The sequence below is a fragment of the Anneissia japonica genome, unplaced genomic scaffold (assembly GCF_011630105.1).
Source record: "Anneissia japonica isolate Jap-2015-1 unplaced genomic scaffold, ASM1163010v1 scaffold287960_len3192837_cov198, whole genome shotgun sequence".
Lineage (NCBI taxonomy): Eukaryota > Metazoa > Echinodermata > Crinoidea > Comatulida > Comatulidae > Anneissia > Anneissia japonica.
In genome coordinates this window covers 1392058-1413398 of record NW_022712725.1, presented here as the reverse complement: position 1 = coordinate 1413398, position 21341 = coordinate 1392058, and the positions used below count along the sequence as shown (strand labels likewise).

Here is a 21341-nt window from a genome sequence, read left to right as displayed (position 1 = left end):
ATCATGTACAGTACCTTGATAAAGACCTGAGGATAGATGAAAATATTGGTTTTCTCCAATAAAATGTTTCTAAAGTATATACATGGTATTCGTTTCATATATTCATATATATATATATAGGCCCTATATAAGCGAGAGGTCGCAGGTTCAAATCCCGTCGGAGGCATTTTATTACACAATTTCACAAAGTTATCCCGTGATTTTCAAATGAACTATAACTCTTTGATCTTGCCGACTTGGCTAGGTACCAGTTCGCTCCAGGTGATGGGTCTGTCTGGCCACCAGATGTATTGCATTTATGACAGATTATTACGAATTATTGCATTAATAATAATAACATAGAGGAAATAAAGAAATGTGGTATGTGATCGTAAATGAGGGAAAATCGAATAAATAACATTATTGCATAATTGGCAGAATTTACAGAATGATCGAAGAGCCCCGGTTTTAATCCAAACAGGAGATAATTCATAAAAATTGCAAAATAGAAGGAAACAAAGTTCGTGATATGATTAAATGGTCATCGAACTCTATACATATTTTTAAATACACGAATTTGGTTGGATGATGCCAAGATCTGGGGACGAAAGTAGGGGAAATCCCCTCCCTTATCCAATGGATTTGTGGGTGTGGACCGATTTCGTTAATATAAAGAATAGCCTGGACTACTCCCTTATGTTATTCTTTTTAATAGTTTTGTTAATTACACACCAAGTCTTCGTCAGTCTCCACCACAGATTGGAAAAAATAACTAAAACAAATATAGCATGCAATACAATAAACAAAGATAAAATACAAATATTTTTATGGTAATTAATTATACGGTACCGGTATTGAGCACCTAATGATTTTAATACATGAGGCCTTGTTCTACTCCATGACAAAATATGATATTATAATCGGACCATGTCCCACCATAGATTGTCCCTCCCTCCCGTGACTAAAAAAATCAAAGTCTGACATTGTTTATCTAAACACCTCTGACGGTTCGAGAAGAAATATTTGGCCAATATTATTGTTGCAAATTGAAAAAAATCAACCAAAACCGCCAACAACATAAGTAACATGTTATGAAAATTGCCTTCTTACAGGAGACATAGCCAATAATGATAAGTGTTTATTAGCCTAATTTATTAACTCATTTTGTCAATGCAAGGACTTTTTGAATCATAAAAAAATATGGATTCTGTTTGGTTTTATTTTCTTGAACCCAATCTGAACTTTCTTTCCGTCCAATTATGGCCATCTCGCATCCTGGAAATCCTTCACTCATACTTCATTCCAGTGCCGGTAAAATTGAGTTTAAAAGTATAGCACTTGGTGCACATAAACTCACATTCCAGTAACTCTGCGATTATGTTCCAAACTTACATTCGATGTAGGTTGTTTCCTGGCCCTTGGATATAATGTTAAGTTCCGCATTTCAAAGCCTACATTAAAAGACAAGTTTCTCTTCGGAAAAGAACTCCCATTAGAACGCAAACTTAATTAAAAGAGGAAAACATCCACAACATGATCGTGGAATTAAATCCATGACCTGATAATGGCAGGATCAGGGACGGCCCTTCCCCCGACAGAGTCGATTAAAACAGATCGGAAATACTAAAACTCGGACTCCTGCCTGCCTCATTAAGCTGCGACGTGGGGGACGGGTGTGGCGAAATAAAACCATAGACGTCATTGCCGTGTTGTACATGTACTTCCGATGATTTAAGTAGTTTACATTTCACATTAAATAGGCCTACTATTTTGTTTAACCATAGGCGCCCTAAATACTAAAAATTAAGTGATCAACCCATTCAGTGGCGGATTCAAAAGGGGTGGGGAGAAGCCGTCCAGGGCCCCCTAAATGTTTCAAATTTGTAGAAAGTTGGAGAGAAAAAAGAAAATTATTTTAAAATTTTAAGTCTGAGTGCATCCGGCTGCCAAAATCGTAAATATTCTTACCCAACCATGGTGGGGCTGAGGTGGTAGGCTTTAGACCCTCCATCTGTCAAATCCCCTCCCTGGGCCCCCCTCTATTTAAAATTCCTGGATCTCACTGCCATTCCATACATGAAGAAGGGACAGTCACGGTGTGTCAGAATGGGTGCGGGAACGAGTTTTAGTCACTCGCCATCACACAGATGGGCAGATGTAGGCGGCGCGGACAGTATCGGAATGGGAATAACTAACATTGATGTAATATACTCATATGCAATCCTATAAACATAAATATATTACAACACATTACCTTTCTTAAAACATAAATAGGTCTATCCATTATATAACGTAAATATCCTAATTAGGCGTTGAGGATTGTGGCTCAAGTTAAAAACTTGTTTATCCTTATAAGCAATTAAGAGTTTGGAATGTTTTGCTTCACACACAGTAATACCATATTTCCGCAATAAATTATACTTTTAAACTGTTTATATAACATCATGTTTTCATTATTCCTATAGTTTTACAATTTACATTTATTTTGTTTTAGGTCATCTGCCAAACTTTTACTTTAACATTTTCATATAATAATTCTCACTAGAATTTATTTTAATAAATTATACAGTCTCTGTATAAAAAATAAATCCACTATTTCTGATCAACTGTTTAGTCATGGAGCCAAGAACTAACTAAAGCTGATGCTATTAGGCATCCTCTTTTATTGTTGAACTTAGCGCCCAACTCATGACAGTCCTCTGCGCATGATAAAACAACCACACCTTTCCTATAATACGCCCGCGGATGTTTGTCGTTAACTTTAGTATTGTAGGCCTACTCTAACCATGGAGGAATTAGTTTAAACCATGTGGAATATATTGATAAATTTGTTGTCTTATATATAATTAGTGTCGTCGTTTGCGTTGGGATTAACAAAATAAAACTATACGGGTCTGGTTTGCGCGTACGTGTGTCCCCTTCGATGCAAGAAAACATTTCAACACGAAGAACCAATAAAAAACAACACCTCCCTTTAACTACTAATCTCCTGCTGCAGTGATACACAAACTAGTGCAAATAGAAAGAAAAGCTGACCTCAGAAATTAATTCATTTATAATGTAGACCTTTAATTTTCATACGTTTGGTCTGAGTTCAGAGCATTCTTAATCAGTAATTAATGGCTGTTGCTTAATTTCAATGGATGTCATGTAAAAAGATTAAACGCAAACTTCAATTTTCATACTGGCTAGAGTAATGTCATCTTTTGGCATGTTTACTTGCATTTAGGTAAGTTTGAAACGCCCTTCTTGTTGAGTCCGAGTCGAAACACTTGCTACAAAATTCACTTCAAGATATTATTTATTCTCAAAAAGGCAAAAGTAAACTGCACTAAACTTGTAGTACACTTGGGTTTAACTCTTGTACGCCTTCTTAACTTAATTTTTAACAAACGCAGGTTTCAAAGCCAAGAAAACAAACTGAAATTTATGAAAATACAGTAGTTATTAAGTTATTAAAAAATAAAGACACATTAGGACCAAAGTAATTTATTCATATATTCCCTAGTTGAGGGGTGTGTGTTTGTAAATAATGACACCATCGGGTCATTTAGTGTGAATAACCTCTATTAGATGACGTCACCGATGGCTGGCATCCCCATGAAAAGATCGTATTCTTATAAACGAGCGAGTGTTCTGTTCACACTGAAGCTGCGATGGTTTGTAGAGTAACACATTGGATATTTTAGAAGGCATCATTTTATCAAATCAACGGATAAACGTAAGTGGTTGAAATATTCAGTGTCTATGAACATAATGAATGTATGATGTTGTTTTGTGAGGCGGTATTAAACGTGAAAACTGCCCAAAAACTGGGCTATTCATATGTGTTTACAAAATACTCTGCCGTCGAGAAGCTTAGGCTGGACCAATCATCTGGCCTTGTGTCTTCTTGTTGGTAAGCAAGCTCTACCCAAGGTTTAAAACGCCACATCGGCAAGGCCTAGAAGTAGTAATAATTACAGTAGTAGTAAAACGCGTGCGTGCTGGGTAAAAAAAAATCTATCTAGGTATATACTTTGGCCTTGTTAATTGTTCAAATTTGCTTGACTTGTTTTTTTTTTTTTTTTATGTTATCATAATAATGAATTTATTTCCTATCCTAATAATACTATTACTTACTACTACTAGGCCTAGTAGTACTAGGCCTAGGCTAGGCTAGTCTCTGGGTAGACTAGCCCAGGCATATCCTAGATAGGGCGTAGGCTAGGGTCCATTTTTTGGGATGGAAGAATGATGTCTGGTTCTATTATTTCATGGTTTTTTTTTTTGTCTTATTAGTATTATGCTTATTTCAAAAATGATTAAATTAGGACTAGACTGACTCTAGGAAAGCTAGGTTAGTAGTATACAAGTACGGTATTTTGGGAGACAGTAATGAGAATGTTATTTGTTATTAAATTCATTCTTTCCTATTTTACCAACAATTGTATTGTAATTTGTTGGTGATAGGCCTAGGCCCTAGACCCCAGATATATATTGCTTTCTTTAAAAAAATAATTAATTTTATATTAATTAATTTTATATATAGTAGTGCAGTATTACAGAATTCAGATTTTTATTTTTGATGTATGTTTGCATCAAGAGTGTGATGTTTTGCCCTACCTAACACACATACTGAATACTGAGTACATTCCCAAATGCTTGCGTAAAAAAAATATAAAAGATATTTTTGTCAATAACTGTAAAGTGTCATTGATCCTAGTGAATATATCTTTAAATAAGTTTTTGGTAATTTTGGAATAATGGATATGAACATGAATGAATAATTCCCCAATGGTGTGAGGTATTTTAATATTGAACATTAAAAGCACATTTTACTTCAATTTATTATAAAATGAACAATTTTGAGGATAATGTAAAAAAGAGTACAAACTTGAAGTGCAGGTTTTATTAGCTTCAAAGGATGCTGTTGCTTGCCTTCCTCCAATCCAAGAATGTTGGATCCATATCCCGTGTTACTATTATTTCACATGACTGAAAACAACTCCATTCCATCACCTCACATTGATCACATGTTACTGATCACTTCCTGCAATTGGCTAGTTACTTGCTGTATGATTTTAAGATATAGTACCGTAATATTGTTTTTTTGATATTAAAGAAATAACAGTAGTAGTACTGGTAATATCAAAATTTATGTCGCAAATTATTACTGTATATTGGGCGCTAATAAAACAAATTCTTAAGTAGATCTGTTTTTGTATAATACCTTTTAAATTAATATTTTTGTTAGCAGATTAGTAATTTGATAAACAACATTTTACGGAATGATTAATTTTTGTATTCTTTAGATTGAGTCAATATCAGGGGAAGATTTAGGTAGGAGGCATGTTGCACCCACCTCCCTCCCCCCACATTTTGCCACTGGCCTTTTATATTTTTTAAACAAAAACTACAAAATGGAATACAATACAGAATGAATACAATATTTTGTAACAACATAAACTAAAAACGTTAAAAAAAAAAAAAAATGAACATGTATACTGGGCATCGATTAAGCATTCCCATGGTAGTTCCCCTCACTTTGCTCTATTCTGAGAAATGAGAAACTGGTGCCCCCCTCATTTTAAAAACGCTGGATTCGCCCCAAGTCAATAAATGATGGTGGCCAACAAGTTATAGTGGTTCTGATGTTAAACTTGCTTTTGAATTGAATCAAATCATCCATGATGAATCTCAAAATTACCTTAAATTTTAGCTAATCTTTCGATAACGCTTCACTGGACATTAAATTTAACAATTATCAAGTCTTCTACAGTAAGACCAACCTAAGAATATACTAGGGTAAAGTTATCTTAGTGCCCAGTGTAGTGTGCATAGTTTAATTGAATGTAAGGTGTCTCTTGAATGACATTAGCAATCAAGTGGTAGTAATACTGTACATGCTGGTACTATAAATAAGCTTTTATTATTAGCACCCAGTCTGACAATAGGAATAGCAGATCCACACCTTAAAGCCTCATGCAGTAGGCCTACAACAATAGCTTATAAAGCATTGGATCCTGTTGTAAGAGAACAACTAGTATCTTACTTTGCAGAAATATACAATTTGAAGGTGCCTTCTACTATTAGCATAATCCATGATCTGCTATAATGAAAAGCCTAGTGCTTTAAAGTTGTACAGATAAGTACAGAATAGTATAGTAATACCTATAACTGTTTATTGTGTTTACATGTACAGTATTTATAGAATATCTATTTGTAAAAAACATTTTCAAGTCTGTTGTATGGTTACAAGTGCACAGCATATGTCTTGTACTAGTTTCCCAACAGGTTTTTGATGTGTCAGTTTGTGTTAAAACAATGAAGTAACGGGTTTGCAACAGTGTTGAACCCAACAGTTGAATCTAACACTAGAAAACATTTGTTCCTGTCAACTGAGTGTAGTTTACAACATTGGCCTTTTCAAAGGGCTTCCTACCAACATCTGGTTTTAATTTCTTCCTGTTAGCCACTCACTATCGTAGTAATGCCTGGATAACAGCCTCCCTGGATACCACATCCTTTTAAAATAGATTTCACAGCTGTTTGTTGTAACTCATCTTCTAGAGATTCTTTCAAATAATTAAAGTTAATGGTAATTGGTTTTTATTTTTGTTTATTTTTAAATGGAGCTTTGTGTGCAAATTAGATGTTTTGTGAAAAAATAGACGATTTTTTTTTCAAAGAATCTAACCCACGACAATTTCCTATCTCTCTATACGGTAATCTGTCTTCCGTTCAGCCCTCTTCCTCTACAATAACACCCAGTTTAGTACTACTGTACTAAGAATAACAAGGTTTTATAATGAAGGTTAATTAAATAACCAGGGCATATATTGTGTGTACTGTAAAAGTTAAGGATGAAAAACACCAGTATTTGGTTTTCAAGGTGCACTTTTAAACTGCAACAAGGTAGCATGTTGTAACTGGCAAACATGTACTGAATGAATTCAGGTCGGCGAATACTTTACCAGACTAGACTACGGGTGTGGAAACACATCGCAGTTTTATTCTAGTCAGCCCAGTGTAATAGTCAGCAGGACAAAGACATAAAATCACACTTATTTAATTTTGAGAGAAGAATGTGCATGTCAGCAAAACAGGAATGTTGTGTCATCATTTATTGCCTTTCAATGAACAGGGTTTGTCATGGTTTTTCTAGAAATACTATCCAAACTTTTTACTCATGAATGCCTATACAACATGAGCAAAATATTTATAATGATATTTTGTCAGCAGTTATAAAAGATTCTTTTGGACAAAACTACAATCCAAAATACTTACATTATTTTGATGCCTGTTTTTTGTCTGTGTTTTTATGTTTTATAAATATTCATCAGTACTTTAGTTAAAACTACTACACCAAACCTTGGTTTAAAATAAAGAATAGCAATTTTTTTGAATAATTTTACAGGCTTTCCTCCAAGATGGAAGACAACCGACCAGCAACAGCAGCTCAGGGTCTAGTGGAGAACGTGATCAAACAGGAAACCGATATTATACCGGTAATTGACGAAGCCGGTGAAGGTGCTCACTCAGATCTCTCAACTACACCATTGTCCCCCTGCCAACAGCAAGGAGTCACAGGACACATGGTAATGGCCAACCAGGACACATTTGTCCCAGAACTGTCTGGATCTGAGAGTAAGTTGTGATTTTTGTTTGTGACCAATTTTGAAGGCACAAGTAGTGTCAATTTTTAGGAAATTTAAAGGCAGGCTCCATAGGGAAAAATTGTTTTGATGTGTTGCACAACTGATTTTTCTAAGACATGAAGAGTGTTTGACGAAAAACTCTGGAATGGTTAATGAAATACAGATTTTTGAGTATAAAAAACTCCCAGTTTTATAATCTGTATTTCATTATTTCCAAGTTTTTCCTCAAACACACAGTTTGTGTCTCAGAAAAATCAGTTTTACAATCAACATTATTTTTCATCCTGAGCCTTGATTTAAACTGAAATTGTTACATTATTTATGAAAACTAACTGTAATAATACTATCTTAAGGTTTCAGGATTTAATATTTTTTAAGCAATAACTATAAACAAATGAAAAAAAAAAGGCTCAATCAATAGATTCTCCCTTAAACACAATTTAAACATCAAATCTGGCTGACGGCAACAATCTAAACAGTTCAGATTAATTATAATGTTACAGTACTACGGAAAACACAGATAATTATTACTATATTACATTTAAAAACAAACTCAATATACTCTAGATTTGCATAAGTTACCCTGTCCATTCGATTAAACACAGATGGAACATGTGTGCTAGCTCATGAAATTGATGAAAAATGAATGACTCCTTTTTACTCCTTATTCAACCTACAATTTGAACCCTGGATGTTCTGAATCCAGACCAAAACCATATCATTGCACAACATTCTTGATTACAGTAGACTATGAAGACAACACATACAAGTACCACTGTTTGCTATTAAATATCACAATTTATTACTTCCCAATACAATACTGTACATTTGGATATAATTCATGAATTGTAAAATGGATGTAAATTCTGAGCAAATCGAGGCATTAATAATACATTTAGGTTTTAAACAGCTTTTGTTTAGCAAATAATATGTAATTTTTATTCTGCCAACTGTGATGGTTTGATATAATGTTGCAAATAAGAAATACGTTAATTCATTACAACATTCCTTTGTCGACTGTGCCTTGGATCTCAACATTCATTTCACATGAATCCGTGATCTGTAAAGCCAGCTCATGAATATGCATGATCATTGTTCAGCTGGAGTGAAAGGTTAGATTAGCCAAGCAAAAATAATACAGACTATGACCTCTGATTGACTTTTAAATGGAACATTCATGTTAATGTTGATATGTTGTGTAATGTGATGTACAACGTTCATTTCATCATGCTAATGTTCTCTACATACAGTAGTATGGATTTGCGAAGTATCTGCCTACAGTCCTTCACTTTATTAGTGCCAAGTGGCCATTTTGATTTTTTTTTTCATCTTCTTTGACATTCTCTTTAATGAATATAGTTATTGATGATTTTCCTACAGTATACTGTACCAGTTAAAACAAATTGTGTTAAAAAAAATAACTTCATACTGTATTACAGCATGTTTTATCTTTCATTCAATTTTTTTGTTTATCATAATGATGATATTTATAAAAAAAAAAATCAACTTTACTTTAAAAACTGAGTTTATGTAAACATAGAGACAGATGATTATGTTATTCCAGTTCACTTTCAACAATATGGAATATTTTTTTTTATTTGAATAGGTTTTTATTTCAAGCTTAAAATAATAATAAACTACAAAAATAACAATGTTTGTCATCATAAAGTATTTTTACTGTATAGTAGGGCCATGAGACATTTTTCTGAATATTTTTAATTATTACAGTATACTACAGGATAATACCATAAAAAAAAAAAAAAACAAGGGAAAAACATTGTATATTAAAATAAACTTTGTTGAATTTGCTAATTTGTAGGAATAAAGTTACCAACTTTCAATTGAAAAAGAATCAATTTCGATTTTGTCATTTTAATTTTTAGAGATTTTGTTTGTTTCAGAAATTTAATGGTAAAAAAAATTTCTCTATCCAAATTTTCATTTTTTGATTTTTTAATATATTTTTTAGATTATTGTACTGTATACATTACTGTTAGTTTTTTTTTTAACCAACTCCCTGGTTCAACTAGAAGACACAATACCTGGAGTTTGTTGAAATAGACTATTCAAAATAGTGGAATTTTCTTTGATATAATGATAGTTTAATATATCTTTAAAATCTCATTGCTACCTATTGGATGTGATTTACAAAACCTGTCATCTAAATCTATGAAACCACAATTACAAATTTTGTCATGACTTAGGCCAGGACAAGGACAGTGACCTGTTCCTATTGGTTGTTCTATCCCTTCAGTTGCATGGTGGTCAGGTTCTGCTTGATCAGTCTATCACCTCCAATGATTCCTCTTGACCTTCCTAAACAAATTACTATGATTCCTTTTGAATCAACAAAGGTTATGTACAGTAGGGTCATAGAGGGCCATGTTAAGGTCATCAATATATACTGTATTTTCTATCACTATAGTGTATGAAGAAAATAAATGAATATATTGTGTTTTTAAATTATTTTGTATATACCTACTGTCTCTGTTAAATGATCTACTGTAATGATGTATAGTACCCTAAATGTGTACAGTAGATATACCAAAATACTGTTAAGTAAAAAAAAAGCATTTAAAAATTAGAATAAGAAATATTTGCGCCATTTAACAGCCGCATAGTGTACAATATTAAGTAAATTTATCATCCTTGCAAAGTCTTATATTTGTTGCTGGGAGGGGGTGGGATGATGGGTCCAGTACTCTTATAATGAATTTAAAGATTTTTTTCAAGTAAAAAGTCTGTAAATAATGTGAAACCTGTTTTGATCTGTCTTATTGGAAAATGATAACTAGGCCTATTTGATTCTTAAATTGAGCAATTCAATGATTTATATATTTCAATATTTAACACTGCACTTACAAAGTAAGTACATATCTTTTAACAAGTTTTTGAAAATAATTACAATTGAATATGACAGTGATGAAATGGATATGCACTTTTACAAGTTTCTAGAACCTGGTCTGAATCTCTACCGTAATCCTGTCAAAAGTCAAAATTCATCAAGTAAGAAGATTGTTTGTCAAATGTTTGGACTTTATGGGTGTGTCATTTCCTTTGAAAGATTTCTCATAAAACTTTGGTCCATCAATATGTCAAACAACATCAATACTCACTATACTCGAGTGTGTCTCACTCAAGCGTGTTGCGCACTTTGCATATTAAGATTTCGTGAACGTGCACGACTTAATATGACCCCCCGGTGACCCATCGGGATGATCGTCGAACGGCTTGACTCCAAGTTATGATCACCTCATTTCAGAAGCATTTTCATTCAGAGTTGAAGCTATAAGAGTCGTTAAGACTTTTTGTAGTGCTACAAACGTCATTTAAAGTAAATTGTTGTCTACAGTTGGTTACCCAGAGCATCAGGTAGCGGCCCTTCAGTTGTCTAGACATGTACTTAGATCCAATAATTAAAGAATAATATTTCCGTGTATTTTATGAATGAATTTCAGGCAATTTAACAACATTTTATTACCATTAATGGTTTTGGAGATTGATTTTTAATATTTTTTATTAAGAATATTTTGTACCAGTCATTAAGCAAATATATATTTTTCCTTTTACACTTATCCCCAAAGTATGTGGTGGTACCGAATCTCATAAAAAAACAAATAGAAACTTAAAGCATTTACAGTAGCTGTATTGTACCGTAAGTATCGGATTTCATCAAAGTATAATAATCTATCATAAATTTATGTATTATTACACAAGTTTTAATATTGTAATCAGTTTTTTTTTTCAGTTCATTATAAAAGATTTTATTGAATGTTTTCACATTATATTTATTTTTTATTTAAAACCATGTTTAAGAAGGGTAGCACATCCACCAAAGCTAATCATTTGGGGCCCTGACATATATTAGAAATACAATGAAATATGAAACAGGTGAAAAGCATTACATTACATGTATTCTTCAACATTTGAGTTATTTATTGACATATATTTTGATTACAGTAATAGTAAAGGATGTTAAGCTTATATCATTTGGTTTTTATTTAAACCTTTGATTAAGGTAAAGTGGCTTGTCATTGGAATGTTTACAACTTTTTTCAATTAATTTATTTTTCTAATTGATTTTTTCCTTGTATTAGTTTGTTTAATGTAAAATCTATTGACATTCTTTGATCTTTATCTTAGTGTAATTTCGTCATCAGCTCACATTCAAACATCAAAATCGATTCCAGAATTTTAACCAAATGGTAGATTACCACAAAGGAGTCAGGATATGCAGTAATTGCTTTCAAAGTGACTACATCAACTGTCTGTCCCGTAGTCCAATAACCCATCTTTTTTTTGACATGACTAATTGCTCGCTGGTAAAACTTTTGCACAACTCTTGGGTGTGTCCCCTGCAGCATTGATGATCAGTCAGTTGTATTAAAGCCCTGCCTAGTTGTTAACGACTTTTATAATTATGATTCAAGCATCGATTTGAGAATGTTGTCTCTACAGGCACCACATCATTGGAAATGTCTGATGTTGAAAGACACAGCGGATGTGATCCACAATGTGCATTATTGTGAAGCACTTGACCTGGTCGCGTTTATCTCATTACTGATGATAAAAAGTTTTTTCCCCCAAATCACTGATTTCAGATTATTGACATCTCCCCTGAGGCCCCAGCTGATTTAAGAAATAAATACAAGGACAAGTGCTATCACTTATTGCTGTCAAAGTATGTTTGTTGGTTTCATGGTTATGTACTATACAAAACTACGGTATGACAATATATTCCATTATCGCATTTTACATATATTCTCACAAGATTTCCTTATTTCATTCATATTCATTTATTATTCACAAATGGACCCAATCAACCAATAAATCAATCCTCTAATGAATGCAAAACCAAGATTTTTAAAACTATTTCAAATTATACATTATTTAAACATTATTTCTCGCTCACGATTAATTTAATTACATGTACCGGTATCCGTCCAATAAGTTAACCCATCAGTTATCCTATCAATCAACCTACAGTATCAATCATTCAAACATCCAATCTGTCATCCAATATTTGTAATTTACAATAATTAGGAATACTGTAAAGTAAAATTGAAAAAAAAATTTGCTCTGATAATTTGTGGAGGGTGTGTCAGCAAATAGTATAATGTGTTTAAATTACCATTTCTTAAAAAACGCACCAGGAAAAGAAAGAAAAATTACAAGCAGTGGTACAGTAGTGATAAGTCGTATGTGTATTTATGCAGTGTCTCTCGAATGTATTTGCTGAGAATTAATTTTGTTCACTTTATTTCCAGCAGATCTTCCTCATCCATCGGCATTCAATCTATTTAGACCAAGGGATGTTGCGGATGTTGTATCCATGGAGACTGATCCCCTTGAAGCTCCACAAGGCCCTCTGATGGAAAGCCATGACCTCTCAGAGATTGAACACGTTGCCGAGCAGGAGTTGGAACATCATTGGTTACATAGTCGCCATGGTAATGCTGTACCTTCACCTCAGCCTGGCAATAATTTTACAATAAACTCAATACTTAGGAATGATCCATTTATTGGCGGGGATGTTAGTGAGAACTTATTTGATACTTTGGCTGAAGGCGATGGCTTGTTCATTCCAGAGACAGGGTCAAATGGTACAACTTCTGGTCACTTTGCTTCGCCAGACATCATCTTGAACTCTGACCTCAATCCAGTTGTCTCCGTTCGGCCTGGAAAAAGAGAAAGGCAAAAGATCTCACGGTCATCGGGTCAAATGTCAATGGGCTTTAGTGACAGGTATTCCACATATGAGAAAACGAAAGCAAAGACGCATAAAAATCCACGCCACTCGGACGTTTATTTAAGTGAAGATAATCGTTCAGAACATTATGGACTGGGAAATACTGAATCTTTAAGAAATCGTGAACATGGACACAACAGGCATAAGAAAGGGGGAACAAAGCGGCAAAAATCTGAGTCAGCAACCTTCACAACAAATAAATACGAGGAACTGCAAAGGATGAATGAGTATGATGCAGACGACGATTCAGATGTGGATGTGCTCAGCCTTGAGGATGAGTCAACGGGTAGGACGTCAGGTGCTAGCAGAGGAAGGCTACGGGAGGAGACAGGTGGTAATGATGATGTGGTGGAGATAATTGATGACCTACTTGCTGGGCCAAGTGGAATTTGTGAACAGGTTCCCAGTCGTTATGAAGTGGTCCTTTCAAGTTCATCCGACAGCGATGATGTCCAGGTTGTCCAAGTTACTCCAGCTGTCAGGTATGTGCAGTAAGTACCTATTCAATAGTCGGTAATTTTCTGAACCAAAATATGTTATGAATACATTAATATTTTAACAGATTATTTTTCCAATGGACCAGCGTAATTTAATTCAATTCATCTTTTTATTAATATTGTATAAAAAAAAATAATATTTAGTCGTTTGCTGTTGTTAGCACCTGTGCCTGTAATTTGGTGCATATTTTCAAATTTATTAACTTGGCATTATGTATACGTTAGCTATCCAGCAATTAAAGTAGGCCTTGGCCAGGAAGGATAATACAATAGAGTGATGTATCTTTTATTTATCAAAATAGCAAGAGAACATGAACAGTTGTAATGGTTAAACAAAAATATTAAAAGGATAATAATATTTTGTAGGCCAGCCAAATACTGGTGACACTAAACTAGTTTATTTTTTTTAAATATATAAAAAAATTGCCTTGCTAACACTTGAATGTAACATCAAGGCCTAGATCGTCTTTTATGTTGATTCATAATAGTGGGAGTGGCTGGCATAGTTTTGTAATTTGGGCTGTTTTCCTTGAGGTCAGTGTTTGAATCATACGCTGTGCATTTTGATTTTGCCATTAGACAAGGCATTTTAATATTCCTGCTTTAAAGTGGTTGTGCAACATTGTACTGTTTTGCCTGCCCGACTAGGAATTATACAGCTCTGGGCCCACATTTTGGTTTGAGTCCTGTGCATGCTTGCCAATCAATATATCTTACCGGAGTGACGATCAAATATACAGTAAAGTTTGATTGAACAATCAAAACATGGCCAGGACTATGCATGTTTCTCACAAACATGTGTTGTCCAACAAACCCACATGTTTACGTGTGATTATGCTGTCATTTTGTTGGACTTGCAACAATATTCAGTGGGGTTTAGCGAATGGTCCATTATCAAATGAACAATGCTTATACCAGTAAGAGGTCTTGTTGTCAGTGATACTAATGGATTGATTAGCAATTACTATATTATTCTTGGGCTAATTAAATTAGTACAGCATTACAATAAACTAAAACAAAAAGGATTACTGTAAGTACAGTAATATATTTTTTTTCATTTCTTGGAAATTCATTTTTTTTTCTGATGACTTTAATTCCCAGTGCCTTGTACAGTATGTAGAATACTGTAATATTTAAAATGTAGTTATGTAATGTAGTGATACATCATGTTTTACAACATTACAGTATGTTTGTAGTTGCACTATAATAGAGTAATAATCATGTGAGATAAAATTAATATTATATTGGTATAATATTTGTTTCTAATAGATATAATTGCTACTATTTGTAACTTAGTATATATTGCTGTGACTGCTAGCTACTTTTTTTTTTTTGTGGAAAATCAATTTAAAATGTTTAACCTACTAATGTATTAAGGTATCTACAAAATACATTAACATTAGTATAATAATAATAATAATAATTAAGAAGCTTACATATTTTTACTTTAATTCATTATTTTCCTCCTTTAAAAAGTACTGTGTCATTTTTTCCTACATGATATCATTTTATTGAACGTTGCAACCTCATGTGGAGCTTTGACCGAAAGTTTTGTCATATTAAAGGAGCTAGCTGACCTGAATTTTGCTATTAAATGAGTCAGCTGTTGTTATGAAGCACCTCAATAGAGCCATCCAAATGCATCAAAGATGATAGTAGTCAGCAGGACTATTTTCGTAAAGAGCTATTTTCACAATCTGTAAAGCATCACATTTGAGGTGTTTTTTATATTGTTACACCATGTGTAAAGACGAAAAACATGTTGAAGATCATTCAACAGTGTACCCACATATGCGTCGAAAAGCGTTGAAGTTTGGCTTGCACTGGCGATCACAAACTGCGCCGAGATAAAGCTGTAATTCTGGGCAAAGGTCCAAAATACATTAGCGCTTATAAAGCCATGCTTATGACAAGCTGAAGAGGTTTGGGGAAAGTGGAGAAATATAATCTTGTCATTCATTTAATTTGGCAGCTTGTCAACAACTTATAAGTGACAGATTTTTGACAGGACATTTAAATACACCATGATTTTAACTGGCCATCTTAACCTATGGCTTGGTTTTTTTCCCCAACTTTTTTAGAAAATGCAAAAACAAGAAACAAGTGAAGTCGTCTGTCAACAAGCGACAGCAGACCGCCGCAGATGCAGAGTCATCGAGCGCTGAAGTTGTGGCTGTGTCAGAGGTCGATCCATTACCGCAGAGACATCCGACCATGGTGGTTGATCTCACCGAATCGGATGAAGATGGTAACATTTCTCACATTACAACATTTTATCTGACAGTTGTTGTTTAATGTTAATTTCTTATATAATGAGAAATTAATACATTAAATTGAATTTAGCAATTACTGTAGTTTGAATTTCTGAATGATATATACACTTAAGTTTCAATGTAAGGTATAAGGCACATCTATACTTAGAAGAAAAAAATAATAAATTGATTAAAATGAAAAACATGTAAAATATGATAAAAATGAATTAAGTATTACAGATAACATATTTAATTGTTTAAAACCAATCATGTACAGCTTGTGGGGCTTTTTTGGGGGTGTTGGAGTAGCTTCAAATTTTAGAGGTATAGTAGTGTGTTTGATGGAAGGTTAATCAAAATCTGTGAGTTAATGTTTTAACATGCACTTGATAGTTGTGGTGTGTATGTAGGAGTATTAGGCCTACATTGCAAATATTATTAATATTAATAAATAGTATAGATTAGACAAAATAATCTATAAATATTACAGATTAGACCAAAAAAATAATAAACTGTGACAGTGATTTGTTATTAACCATTGTCTTATGTTGTTATTTCTTGGTACAAATAAGGGGTTTTAAAAAAATTTAATCAGAGTTCTTAGGCTAATATATATAAAATTTTAGGACGAAAATCATCCTAATTGATTAGAAAACACCCTAGCTGATTTAAATCGAGATTTATATTTCAGGTCTTAGGAATAAGGCTTCTGCTTTTTATTCATGGAGTATTGGCACACAGTAAATACTAATATTCAGTTCCTGAAAGCACCGTTAGGTAATCAATGTTTTGTAGAATAGAAATAGGATTTGCATAGAATTGATGATCTACTGTATCATATATGTACTGAACAGTACAGGTTTTAGTAAATCTGGTATTCAGTTTGTCTAGAAGCCCAATTTCCCTAAGAATTAGTCTAATAATTGTGATCCAACCAACTACGTTTCCTCGATTTTGATTCACCAATTTCTTGCTGGGATTATTTCATTTAACTGGCAGTTGTAGTCTGCATTTTATGTTAGCCTTCCTGCAAAGGGTGTGCATTTAGCATTTTATATTTTACTGTGGAGTGAATGTAATTAAAACATTAAGTATAGATTTAATGGAAGAACTAACTCAACAAATATTGATTCTAACTTTAAAACATAAAGAATAGATTTAATGGAAGAATAATAAAGGATTTTAAATACCTAAAATACCCCATTTACACTTTTGATTGGGCCCAGCCTAGGGTAATGCTTTGATGCGCAAACTTGCAAAGGTGTTTCAGGCAGTTAATTCAACCAGCTTAGGCAATGAGCCATGACTGCGATTGTGACCTAAAATTGACCTCTCAGAAGCATTGTTAATAACTACCGTACCAGCATTTTCTGTCTGGTTGTTTTGTTAAAGAATGGTTAGAGGATCCCACTGTCAGGGAAGTAAATGTTATTCTAATTTGGTAGGAGGAACAAGTAATGATATACTAAATTATTTTTGTCCAGAATGCAACTTAAACTTGCATTTCGTTAATGTCAGCTGTTATTTAAAATTACTATTATAATTTACTACGTTTATTATATAACATTAAAGGTAAGCACTTTGACACTAGGTTGGGGTAAAGAATGTACAGTAAACAGAGAATATCTTTTGTAATTAAATGCCTTAAGACTTTTGTACTGGAGCCCATGTATAATGTAAAATGCCCGAAATGATTAATTTCAAAATTATATTAAACGGAATAGATTTTATTATGCACTACTGTATGCAACAATGACAGTATTGCATTATTATTATTATTGTTATTAGTTAAATTATGGAATATTCTGTCACATAATGTTATCAATGTAAAGGTAAAGTTCAGATGTCAATTATCCCAAGTTGGGAGAATTCATTTCCCAGAGGTCTGGTTTAATGAGCCTATTTCGTAGAATGGGTAAGCTTTTCTTTCAATTCATCTATATCGCTTTACAGCAAGAAGTAAACAAGGATATTGTTCATTCACGCAGGGCGTATATAGGCAAGCTAGGGCGAGTCTATTATTTTTCTTTTATGCTCGAGAGGTAAGTTTGAATCGAAACTTAGGCATTTATCGGTTTATCCAGGTGAGTATCTCACTCATAGACTAACAACACCTCTACTGATTTGAGTTTTTTAATGCATCTAATTGTATTTTGCTGTCCGTGGTAATACCGAAGTCCAGCTGACTTCAGGGATACAATACTACAAGTAAAGACATGCAAACATAATGTGTTTGCAAGAAAATGGTTTGTTTTCATGAGATTTTCGCTTGCCAGCAGCAATGCGGGAGACTGACAATTTCCGAGATACTCTCAGCAGACTTGAGACTCTTGAAAATTTGCATTTGCTTATTGCGAAAGCACTTTGACCTTTCAATCTAAGGAGAAGTTGTTAATGGTGAATTTTTGCTTTATCTATCTTAACAGGTCATACTAGAAACTTAGCAACAGATTGTCCAGCAGAGACCACAAGACCAACCAGAGATCCTTGCCTCTGTATTGGTAGCCGTAGCTGTCGACATCCCTCCGACCCTATAGACCACTCAAACCGTCAGAATGGATATTTTATACCACCGTCGGTAATTCACCGGCCGAGCTGTAGGTATCAGACAAGAAACGTGCCAAATCCACTGATTCAGGCCGCAGCAGGAAGGGGAAAGAGCCAGCCTGTATCTTTAGAAGATCCGTTCGCTGATAACGCCATGCATCATTCGTCAAGGGGTCCACAAACACACCACCATGCACATCCACAGGTGAGAAAAATATAAGGCATTTACCGTTAAGCACAAAGTAACCATGAAGCAGTTGTTTTTGAAAGAACTTTCAATCCGAAGAAGATCCCAGGGTCAATCCCTATGATTTCAAAAACTTGTCAATGCTAAAATTTGTATACTTGCACCGACATACACTTAAGTTGATTTCTTAACTAGTGATTGGCCAAATTGCTGTTATATGTGAACAGATTGGGTGCAAATGTATGAAGAACACATGATAGTTGCCAGACTCACTATTTTAACACCTGTTAGGTAAATGAATGTTTTTTATCAGGAAGTGTTAAAGCTATTACTGTTTGAAATTCCACTGATGAAAGATTTTTGGATACTGCATATTTTCAGGGTTTTTTTAAAAGAATTTTTTTTTGGCTGGAATATGTCAGTCAGATACTTTCAGGTTTGATATATTTTATTCATTTATAAATTAGATAGTTTTTTTTTATATACTTATATACAAAGTGTATTAATTTACATGTCCCCCGAGCAAAGCTCATACCAACCATTTTCCCTGTTCATGTGTGATTCTTATGTTCTAGCTTATGTCCCATGTTGTATACTCATGTACCTGTCCCTACTCATCTTCCTTGTTCCTCTACCTCCATACACTACTTTCTCCCTTCCCACAATCCTCATGCCCCCTCCATTCTCCACTTTCCCCCAGACCATGCTCATTCTGTCTCTAATAATGTTTCAATGCCTGTTATTGACTGATGTCTCATTTGTTACTCAAATTGAGACTGATACCTTCTAGGAAGAATCTGAGGCTTGGGTGGGCATGAGTAATGCACAATGCTGTGTTTGCCAGAATTCATAGCATTACTTTCTCAACAAATATCTTGCTATTTTGTGTTGGGTATAACAGATTATCATGTAAAAATATTTCATAATTACTGTATTTATTCGAATGAGTGACCCGGGGCACTTGTTGTTTATGGTTTTTGAGGGGGGCGTTTATTCAAGGGAATGTGATTATAAAATGTCATCTATTACGCAGTTGTTTTCTATATTTATTGCAAGTCAGTGCATTTGGTAGAGAGTTGTATAGACCAAAAATAGATCCTTTAACTACTGTATATCGTTAATGTTTTCAACAAGATTCTGGCTGTGCTGATGGCGACATTGGTGTGAATGTAGCCATTTGCTACAGCCATCTATTAGCCGAGGGCCAGCTGCGATGTCATTCAACATATTTTATTTTTATATTCTAATATGATAATGATAATGAATCACTATTTTATTCATTTTCTTGGCTGTGTTTGTTCCATGTTTGACCTCTTAGAATTCAGATACTTTTTTTAAGAGTCTTAAAATAGAATGAATGAGGAGGTAAATAATAATGATGATTATCAGTAATGTTGTTTTCATAACAGTTATGAGTGTAGCAAGCATAACTCAGCATTTTTTAGCCATGCCCTATTTTTAGAACCTCAAATTGTATCACCCAAGCCCATCTAGATGAATACTCAGCTATGAAATATATTTATTTAGAAAAGCAATCTCAATCTTAAAGGTCTATCTAATTCATTAATCTAAAGCATGCATATTCTATTCATTTTTGAATAATAAAGGAAAGTTCAAATCATCAATCAATATACACCGAGGGAAAGTTTAAGAGAAGATCTATTTTGGTAACAAAGAGTTTCATTTTGATGAAGATGGTGGGGGAAAATATTAAGATAAATGGAAAATATAGTGTTGTCTGCAGAATTTACCTACATACATGCTACTGACACTTGGCTAACCCTGTTCACTCCTGTAGATGAGTCATTTAGATTTACGCTGGAATTGTGCCAAGAATTAGCAAACTTTGGATACAGGCTGATTCAGGCTTCACTGATGGGTATGGAGATTGCGGCTTTGGCTGGTAGTGTAGCATTAACGATATACCAACTGGGATGCACTAAAAAAAAACTATAAAATAAAATTTAATATTTTTATATTCTTAAACTGTGCTCTTAGTTTTTAATTGAAAATTACAAATAAAATAAATAAAACTGATGCATATTCTTTGGCATAGATCCTAATTTCAGTTTCCACTGATGGATATGGCCGTTCAGGAAGCATTAATGATTTACCATCTATGATGCCCTAAAAAAAACTATAAAATAAAATTTAATATTTTTACACTGTATACTAAGCCAACAGATGCACTGATTATGTTTAAATAACATAGAGTGAATGTTACTTTGAATAAAGAGAGGGAGGCCATAATTTTGAAGGTCGAAACGTTGAATTATGGTCTCCCTCTGCTTATTCTGAATAACGTTCATTCTGTGGTACTAATATTAAAGTACTGTTTAGTTTTTAATTAAAAAATAGAAAAAGCAAACTTTTCTTCACCAATAAACAGTTCTTTGGCATAGACCATAAATTAGCTGGTAATCAATTTAAGGATTTTTGTGGTAAAATTAAATTATGTCAGTCTGTGTTTCATTGGATGTTGATAACCCG

The 21341-nt window shown here is 33.6% G+C and overlaps 1 protein-coding gene across 4 annotated transcripts in view; it reads left to right on the top strand.

Annotated features, from left to right (window-relative positions):
• Window positions 1-3544: 3544 nt before the first annotated feature.
• Window positions 3545-21341, top strand: part of LOC117108114 (E3 ubiquitin-protein ligase arkadia-B-like) — a 31393-nt gene continuing 13596 nt past the window's right edge. For 2 of the 4 annotated variants that reach the window (XM_033250058.1, XM_033250061.1), the window contains exons 1-5: window positions 3545-3700; window positions 7379-7608; window positions 12887-13859; window positions 15947-16113; window positions 18544-18869. In XM_033250058.1, the coding sequence (XP_033105949.1) occupies window positions 7392-7608; window positions 12887-13859; window positions 15947-16113; window positions 18544-18869 (1683 nt within the window). In that variant the 5' untranslated portion in view covers window positions 3545-3700; window positions 7379-7391. The remainder of the gene's footprint in view (window positions 3701-7378; window positions 7609-12886; window positions 13860-15946; window positions 16114-18543; window positions 18870-21341) is intronic. The other 2 variants (XM_033250059.1, XM_033250060.1) reach the window with 2 other exon arrangements.